This window comes from Peromyscus maniculatus, chromosome 8, assembly GCF_049852395.1.
Source record: "Peromyscus maniculatus bairdii isolate BWxNUB_F1_BW_parent chromosome 8, HU_Pman_BW_mat_3.1, whole genome shotgun sequence".
Classification (NCBI taxonomy): domain Eukaryota; kingdom Metazoa; phylum Chordata; class Mammalia; order Rodentia; family Cricetidae; genus Peromyscus; species Peromyscus maniculatus.
The window spans coordinates 54,266,892-54,276,347 of record NC_134859.1 but is presented as its reverse complement, the minus strand read 5'-3'; the positions used below and the strand labels follow the sequence as shown (position 1 = coordinate 54,276,347).

Sequence of the window (9,456 nt, the reverse complement as noted above, 5' to 3'; positions counted from 1 at the left end):
AGCACAAAGGTGAAGTGTGTCTCCCAAGGTCAGTCAGCAAGATATCTGGATTCCACACCTCAGCTTTAGCCCTGGTAGAAGATGCTGCTTGAGCAAGGAGAACTATTTCCAGAGCTTAGGTTGGCCTAGGCAGCCTCCCCTTGTGGGAGGAACGCTTGGCGGAGCCACACTGGCCGACAGGGGAGGAGAAGAGGTGAGATGCTCTCTCACAGATTTGGGGGGGGGGTAGTGGTGCTGCGGAGGGACTCTGTCCTCCACCTCATCTGACTTCAGAGGGGCCGCACGGTCAGCGGCCCCATCTCCTGCCCCCCTTCTCCCCCCGGCGCAACCTTTAACCCTCCACCACCCCGGGCAAGGCTCCCTACCCCCACCCGTTCTCCTCAGATCGTCTGAGCCACGGAGTGGACAGCTGCCGACTATGGAGAACCGAGGCTCTGTGGCCTGCCGGCACCGATGGCTCCTTCAGCTGCTGCTGCTGCTGTCCCCACCTCACACCCGCCAGGGACAGGCCCTGGGACTCATTGTCCTCGCCGAGGTACGGGACGGGAACGGGACGGGGTTCTCACCCCTGTGTGTTGAAATGAGCTGCATTTCGGCTGTCTTCCCCTTCTCTCCTCCTCCGACCCTGTAGCTGTGCCTGTCTCTGAAATGTCTTGGGTCAGCTTATTTTCTTTTTCTGACAGAGTGCCCAGGACCCTCCGGCTAGGTACCTCAGCAATGGCCCAGGACAGGAGCCCGTCTCTGTGATGACCATTGACCTCACCAAAATCAGCAAGTATGAGTCGCTTGGCCTCTTTTTTTAAAAAAACTTATTTCTATTTTTGTGTGCATTAATGTTTGGCCTGCATGTATATCTGTGGAAGGGAGTCAGGTCCCCTGGAACTGGAGTTACAGACAGTTGTGAGCTGCCATGTGGGTGCTGGGAATTGAACCCTGGTCCTCTGGAAGAGCAGCCAGTGCTCTTAACCGCTGAGCCATCTCTCCAACCCTGCAACTTGGCCTCTTGACCCAGCCTTCTCCTCTTCCCTGCTGTGTTATCTCCCTAAGTTCCTTTCCCCTCCACCCTGAAACCCCCACACCCCATATACAGTCTCCCCTGTGTCCTTCCAGACCCCTTTCCTCCTTTGAGTTTCGAACCTTGGATCCAGAGGGAGTGATTTTTTATGGGGACACCAACACCGAAGATGATTGGTTCATGCTGGGACTTCGCGATGGCCAGCTTGAAATCCAGCTGTACAACCTCTGGGCTCGGCTCACAGTAGGCTTTGGCCCTCAGCTGAATGATGGGAGATGGCACCAGGTAAGAGGACTCTGCCTCTGTGGGGAGAGGTCACCTTGATCTGATGAGGAAGGAGAACAGGAGCATCCCTTCGCCATGGTCCTCTCTTCTTAGCAAGACACAGTCCCGGTGACGGAGCTATTCTTGTCTCTGTTTCATCAGATGGAAATCCCAAGGCTGAGTCAGTATGTAAGTGGCACAGTCTGAGTGAGCCAAGGATGTGCCTACAAGGGCATCTTCTCTCAGCTGGACTCTGAAGAAAGCGGAGGCGGCAGGCTCCGGGCCCTCTGCTTCAGCTTTCTTCTACTTCTGACCATCTCCTGCAGGTGGAGCTGAAGATGAATGGGGATTCACTGCTGCTGTGGGTGGATGGGAAGGACATACTGTGCCTGAGACAGGTCTCTAGATCCCTGGCTGACAGTTCCCAGACCACCATGAGGATCGCTCTAGGGGGACTCCTCCCCGCCTCCAGGCTTCGGCTCCCGGTAACTACATCCTAGGGCCAAGCTACGGAAACCTACATTCAGATTCTAGGGAGCGGGAGGTGGAGTGGCGCTACATGGAGAAAGCTAAGCCTTCACGTGTCTGAGGGAATGTGCTTGGGGTCAGGATTCAGATACCCTGGTTCCACCGTCCCAACGTTTCCCTCCGCTCCCCTCCCACTCACTTCAGCTGGCGCCTGCCCTGGATGGCTGTATACGTCGAGATACTTGGCTGGGTCACCAGGCCCAGCTCTCACCCTCTGCCCCTACTAGCCTCGGAAACTGTGATGTTGTGGACTTGCAACCTGGACTGTTTTTCCCTGCAGGGACCCATGCAGAATTCAGTCTCCAAGGTAGACTTTTGAAAATCTCTTTCCCCTCCATGTCCAGTTCTGCCTCTCTTTGTCTCTCTTTAACACTGTACCCATCTCTCCATAAAACCTAAGGCCTCAGGAGACTCATTTCTCCCCCTAGACATTCCCCAGCCTCACACAGACCCCTGGAGCTTTTCTCTGGAGCTGGGATTAAAGCTGGCGGAAGGTTCAGGATGCCTGCTTGCTCTTGGGACAGGAACAAATTCTTCTTGGCTTACCCTTCACCTCCAAGATCACGTAAAGGAAGAGGGTGGGATGCTGGCTATGGTTAGTGGATTCTGGGACAAATGAGCCAAGGGGGCTTTTAATAGTAGAAAGGCTTAAATGGTGGAGAGTCAGAGACATCACAGAACGCAAACAGCTTTTACCTAGACTGCTTGTTTATTTGGGGCTGGGGATGATTTCATAGAAGGTCAAAGCGGGAAATCACATGGATGTATAGCGCAGAGGCTGAATTAAAACAGATGAGGGAGCAACAGAGTGTAGCTGGGCCTCCTTCTTTGCTCTCTCAATGTCTGTCTCTGCCCCGTCCACTGCAGAAGGTGGTGCTGTCTTCTGGAGTGGAGCCAAACTTAGCTTTACCCTTGGACATGGGGCTCCCTCTTCAGCTGAAGCTGGATGTTTTCAAAGTGGTCTTGAGCCAAGGGCCAACGATGGAGGTCCTTGCTGTGTCCCTGTCGGGACTGGACTCCCTCCAGAGACTCTGGTCCCACCCTCAGGGCCATCTCTCTCTTGGGGCTTTACCAGGTAAGAGGATGCTGTTTAAGTATATTAGCTCCAGGGCGAGCAAACATATTCTGAGGGAAGGAGACCTCAGTGAGAGAAGAAAGGGATGACTGGGGGGTGTTGCTGAGGCATGGAGTGCAAACCTAACATGCACCCGGGCCCTGGTTTTATAACTAGAAAGTAAAACTGGAATAAAAATGGGGAGCTAGGCACGGGATAGATATATGTACAGTCAACACTGGGGAGGGTCGGGCAGGAAGAGCGCACGTTCAAGACCAGCCTGGGCTACATAGCAAGACTTGGTCCTAAAAAAAAAAAAATCTTTAAAAAGGGAGAGGAAATGTGGAAATTCAGGTAGTGGAGCAAGAGCTGCTCGGTCTGAGCCACCCTGATGCTCTGTTGCCACCTCTCTGCCCCCTTCCTCCAGGAGACGATTCTTTTGCTTTCTTTTGCTTGAGTGCTCTTTGGATACAAGGACAGAGACTGGACATAGACCGGGCCCTGAACAGAAGCCAGAACATCTGGACTCACAGCTGCCCTCGGAGCCCAAACAGTGTCACTCAGCCCCCTTTGTGACGGAGGCATGGTGGCACATGCCTGTAAACCCAGGACAGGCAGAGTTGGGAGAATCAGGACCTCCATGTCATCCCTGGCTACATAACATGTTTGAGACCAGCCTGGGCTATGGGCAACCCTGTCGTTAAAAATAAAGAGGAACTTTGAATGCAGCTCACTCATTTATTCAGCAAATATTTACTGTGCTCTGGCAGTGGACCAGGCAGTGTGGCAAGCGAGCATTGAGATGTATTGAAGGACAAAAACAACCATGCTTCCTTTCGATGCTCATGGGCCCTTAGGAGAGGCGGGTCTGCTTCGAATGTCAGCAAACAGAAGGACAGTTGGAAATTCTGTGTCCTGCAGGAGTGCACTTAGAGAGTCTTACAAGTGCAGAGACTGAGGCTTTAACATAGTCTGAAAGGCAGAAAAAGAGCGCTTTCCCGAGGATGTGGTGACTTAGGCTGAGCCCCGGCAACAGGAACCATGGACACACACACACACACACACACACACACACACACACACACACACACATACACACACACATACACACACACACACCACTTTCTGGAAGCCCGGAGCCTGACCTCTTTCCCAACATCCACATTCTGAGACTCCAGCTTCCCTTCGTCTCTCATGTCAGCCTGGGAGTTTGTCGCCTTGGTCATCCTGATCTTTGGCATGGCCGCTGCTGTTCAGGGAAGGGGCAGCAGGGGGCGTAGGAGTGCCGCAGAGAGAAGGGGCAGACGTTCTGGGAAAGCCAGGGAAGAGCTTGGAGCGGAAAGCTTTCCTTGCCCCGGGAGGCCCTGGGTTCTGTCCCCAACACCGTGGAAAAAGGAGAGGAAAAGAAGAGGCCGAGGGGCCAAGCACCCGCTCTCCCAGCCTGGTCTTTGCTGCTGCCCCAGAGCAGTCAGTCTGTTGCCATTAAACAAAGACTAGTTTGTCCTGGTTCCAACTGGAAAGAGAAGGCAGATTCAGGAAAATTTCTGACATCAAAGCATTTAGTGAGGGACAGGGATGCCATTCCCTTGGTGGAATGCTTGCCTAGCACGCAGGAACCCCGGGGTGGGATGTGCAGCCTTGTGCACAGGGGTGGTGCCTGTGATCCCAACGCTCAGGAGGCAGGCAGGACCTCCAGAGGTTCCCGTTACTTCTCTATCTGATGAGGAGGAGGCCAGCCTGGACTAGGAGACCTGCCAGGTCTGTTTGATTTTGTGGTGCTGGGGGTGGAATCAGGGTCTGTGCATGCTAGGCAAGCACTCTACCGCTAAAATACATCTCCAGTCTGAGAGCCTGTCTAGAAATAAAAACAGTATATTTATGGAGCCTCTAGAGAACACTGGTGACCCTCACTCTCTGTGGGGACCTTCATGCCCAAGCCGCCAGATCCACGTTTCAGCTCTTTTCAAAATCCTTGCATCCTAGCTGCCAAGGAGTCCTCAGGAGGCTCCAGCCCTCAGGTCTGTCTGTCAGTCTCACTGTGCAGCCCTGGCTGGCGGGGAATTTACTGTGTAGACCATGCTGACTTCACTCAAACTCACAGAGATTCTTCTGACTCAGACACTCTGTTGTGTGTGTACCACCATGTCCTGCTTTACTCAAGAATTTTTTAAAGATTTATTTATTTATGTATATGAGTGCTCTATCTGCATGTATGACTTTTGTTTGTTTGTTTTGTTTTGTTTTTCGAGACAGAGTTTCTCTGTGTAGCTTTGCACCTTTCCTGGATCTCGCTCTGTAGACCAGGCTGGCTTCAAACTCACAAAGATCCACCTGCCTCTGCCTCCCAAGTGCTGGGATTAAAGGTGTGTGCCGTCAGCACCGCCCGGCTGCATGTATGACTTTATGCCAGAAGAGGGCATCAGATTCTACTACAGATGGTTGTGAGCCAACATGTGATTGCTGGGAATTGAACTCAGGATGTCTGGAAGAGCAGCCAGTGCTCTTAACCTCTGAGCCATTCAAGAACTTTTTTTTTTTTTTTTTTTTTTTTTTTTTGGTTTTTCGAGACAGGGTTTCTTTGTGTAGTTTTGGAGCCTGTAAACCAGGCTGGTCTTGAACTCACAGAGATCCTCCTGCCTCTGCCTCCTGAGTGCTGGGATTAAAGGCGAGCACCGCCACCTGGCCCACCCAAGAACTTTGAAACCATCCCTAGTGAGAATCCCAAGTTTCCAGTCTCCCAACTTATTTCTTCTCTTCTCTTTTTTAATGAGGAGAAAAGAAACAGTTATTTACTTATTTATTTTTGTTTTTTGAAACAGGGTCTCATTAAGTAGGTAGCTCTGGATGGTCTGGAACTCAACTACGTAGAGTGAGCTGGCCTCAGACTCACAGAGATCCTCCTGTCTCTGCTTCCCAAGTGTTGGGACTAATAGTGTGTGCCACATGTCCAGCTTAGAGACAGTCTATTAAGGGTTAGAGCCAGTCTACTGAAAAAAGAGAAGAAAGTCTCCCATGAGTGGGAGTTTGGTAGGACTGATACTCAAAAGCCTCTTTTTTTTCCCTTAAAAAATATATTTTAAGGGCAAGTGTGGTGGCACACGCCTTTATTCCCAGTACTTAGGAAGCAGAGGCAGGGGAATCTCTGTGAGTTTGAGGCTAGCCTGGTCTACATAGTGAATTCCAGGATAGCCAGGGCTACATAGAACAATCCTGTCGCAAAAAAAAAAAAAAGCAAAAAAAATTTTTTTTGAAGTTTTATGTGTATGTGTGTGTGCTTAAGTGTGTGTATGTACACCATATGCACGCAGGTGCCTGAGGAAGCCAGAAGAGAGAGAGGGCATCATATTCTCTGTAGCTACAAGTACTACAAGTATAGACAGTTGAGAGCCAGCTGGCAAGGGTGCTGAGAACCAAACCCGGGTGCTCCTCCAGGGCAGCCAGTGCTCTCTCTCACTGAGCCATCTCTCCAGACCCTGTTTTTTTTTTTTTTTTTTTTTTGTTTTTTTTTTTTTGAGGAAGGATCTCGAGTATTCCAGACTGGCTTCAAACTTGATATGTAGTCAGGGAAGACCTCGAACTCTGCTCCTCCTGTCTCTACCTCTTGAGTGCTGTAACTGAAACAAGTGTGGGTTACTAGGCTAGTTTTATGGGGTGCTGGAGAGGAATCCAGGGTTTCATGCATAGTAGACAAACACTCGATCAATCACAGGCTGTGTCCTCAGCCCCAGCCACCCAGTAACCCAAGCAGTAGGATCTCACCAGCCAGGACCTCCTTGATGACTCCAGAGCAAGGGGGGTCTCAGGGAAGCCTCTGCGGTGGAAGGCACAAACCACAAATCCAGCCTTGTATCCTTCCCATTCTGTTCCTGTAGATTCTCTTCCATCCAGCCAGCAGTGTTTACAGAAGAATCTTCCGCATGCCAGGGAGTCCAAATTCAATTCTGATCCCTGGTGTATGTTCAAGGTCAACTTTGACCCCCTGGGCATGTTCATTCAACTATTATACACTGTGTGTCTACCTCTGTTCTGGACTCTGAGGCAACGTCGGTGGAAAGGACACACACAGTCCCTGCTGTTGTGGATGTCACAGCGTGGTGGGAGGGGAACAGTTAACCCATAACTCGAACAAATAATGCCAGGCAACAGTGAGTGGCTCATCCCTGTGATCTCAGTACTTGGGAGGTTCAGGTAAGAGGATTAAGGTAGCCTGGGCTACAGAGACCCTACCTAAAAGCTCAAAACAAAAGACAGGTCGGCAGCTCAATCTGTGATCCCAGTACTTGGGGGTGGGTGGGAACAGAAGGAAAAAGGACTTCAAGGGTCATCCTTAGTTATACAGACCAAAGGCTAACCTGGATTATCTGAAACCCTATCTCAAAAGAAGTTAAGAGTATTTGCTGTTCTTCCAGAGGATTGGGATCCATTTAACACCCACATGATGGCTCACAACTGTCTGTAACTCCAGTTCCAAAGGATCCAACACCCTCTTCTGGCCTCTTTGGGCACTGCACACATTTGGTGCACAGACAGGTGCAGGCAAAACACCCATATACAAATAAAAAAAAAAAATCAGGCCCAGTGTGCTGTGCTCGCCTTTAACCCCAGCACTCGGGAGGCAGAGGCAAGAGGATCTCTGTGAGTTCAAGGACAGCCTGCGCTACATAGTGAGTTCCAAGCTAGCCTGGGCTTCATAAGTGAGACCCTGTCTCAAACAAAACAAAAACTAATAAAATAGCTCTCCAGACAGCATCATTTGAATGGTAGCTATAAAGGGAGTAAGGTCAAGACAGAGCAGGGGAAGAAGAAAGGACGTTGTGGGGTGGGTCGTCAGGTGGTCAGGAAAGGCCTCTGGGGCAATGTCACTGGAATAAAGAGAAGTCACCCAGTGGAGGCCTCAGGTGTGAGTCGGCGGGGAGTTGATTGAAGAGCCTGTGTACATGTGGGCATCCATCAGGGAGGGCTGTGTTCTGGGTGGTAACTTCCTGACTTTATGTGCTCAGAATGTCTCAGGGGCTAGTTTTTCTCCTCTGCCTCCACCCTGTCCTCTCCAGGACACTATGCCCCCAACCTTTCTTCTCCAGCCTGCCCTAGATTCCAGGATTCCTGATCGCCGTCCAAAGCTGTCTACACTCTTTCATTAAGACTGACTTTGCTTTGACACAGACTTTGCCAAGCCCCCACCAAGGGCATCTACTGTGCCTGCTCACCATCCCTTGCCTTCTCCAACACCCACCCCACTCCAGAAAAAAGGAACTTTCCAGATTTGGCAGCACACCCTGAAGCCTCAAGGCCTGGCCTACCCCACTCACCACCCCGTCCCCTGCCTCTCCCTCCCTCCCTCCCTCCCTCTCCCCCCCCCCCCTTGCCTGCCCCTGTCCTCTCTCTCTCTTTCTTCCACCTAACATTTACTGGCTGATGACAGGATGTCAAGCACTGGGTTAGGTCATGGACAGGAATTTTAAGGATGGAGAAGGCTTGATAATGTCCCCGGGGACCCTGGGTGTTGAGAGGTACATATGTAAAATGTTACTGAAAACAAACAAAACTACAACTTATTTTTGAGACTGTGTTTCACATCGCCCAAGCTGCCTTCAAACTCTGTAGCTGAAGATGATCTATGAAACCCTGGCTCTGCTGCCTTCACCTCGTGAGTGCTGGGATTGCAGATGTGCACCACCATGCCAGATTCACACAGTGCCGGGGCTCGGCGCATCCTTGGCAAGTACTCTACCAAATGAATTACATTACCAGGCTGTCATATGCTTCATTTATGTTTTTACTTTTTTCCCTTCCAGGGAGGGTTTCACCATGTAGTTCTGTCTGGCCTGGACTCACCATATAGACCATCATACCCCACTTTTATCTGGGACAATGGATATGCTGAGAGAATATTCTAATGTTGAGCTACATTCCCAGCTCCTAGTAGGGATATCTAAAAGGAAAAAACAAACAAACAAACCAAGCACCAGGTGTGATGGGCAGCCAGGTCTACAGATCGAGTTCCAGGACTGCCAGGGCTACACCTAGAAACCCTGTCTGGAAAAACCCAAATAAATAAATAAATAAATAAATAAATAAATAAATAAATAAATAAATAAATAAATAAATAAATAAATGGAGAAAAACAAAATCCCCAAATCGTTGTCAGCTATGAGGTACCAGGGAATCTAGATATTAATTTCATCGGGGAATATCAAAGGGATGAACTATTAGATGTATGAAGTTGAATAAATGACATTAACTCTTAGTCCTCACCAATATTTTTTTTAGATGAGATTTCACTCTGTAACTCTGGCTGGCCTAGAACTCACTAGGTAGACCTGGCTGGTCTCTAACTCGCAGAAGTCTGCTTCACTCTGTCTCTAGGAGTGCTCTAAAGATTTGATAGAATCATGTAGGTAAAAATATCTACTACAGTGCTTGGCATATGAAAAGTGCTCAAAAAGTGAGTTATATATTTTTTGTTGTTGTTGTTGTTGTTGTTAACGTCACATTTAGTTTTTTGGTGAGTAAATCTGAGGCTGCTGAATCTAGAGAACCGGGAAGGGCATGTTGCGCGGTTGAGCCTTGGGCAGACTCAGATGGAAAGAAGGTA

General features: G+C 49.8%; 1 protein-coding gene across 11 annotated transcripts; it reads left to right on the top strand.

Moving 5' to 3' along the window:
* Positions 1-3,589, top strand: Shbg (sex hormone binding globulin). Of its 11 annotated transcripts, none has more exons than XM_042282274.2 (10): positions 1-193; positions 385-535; positions 684-775; positions 1,111-1,300; positions 1,394-1,468; positions 1,606-1,764; positions 1,952-2,114; positions 2,236-2,372; positions 2,675-2,882; positions 3,289-3,589. In XM_042282274.2, exons 2-10 carry the CDS (start codon positions 419-421, stop codon positions 3,435-3,437), a joined length of 1,290 nt encoding a protein of 429 aa, XP_042138208.1. In that variant the 5' UTR covers positions 1-193; positions 385-418; the 3' UTR covers positions 3,438-3,589. The 11 variants fall into 11 exon arrangements, with proteins under 11 accessions (XP_042138208.1, XP_076398809.1, XP_042138205.1 ...); XM_076542694.1 differs by having other exon boundaries at positions 64-193; positions 1,442-1,468; XM_042282271.2 differs by having other exon boundaries at positions 64-193; positions 1,442-1,468; positions 2,236-2,385.
* The last annotated feature ends 5,867 nt before the right edge of the window (positions 3,590-9,456 follow it).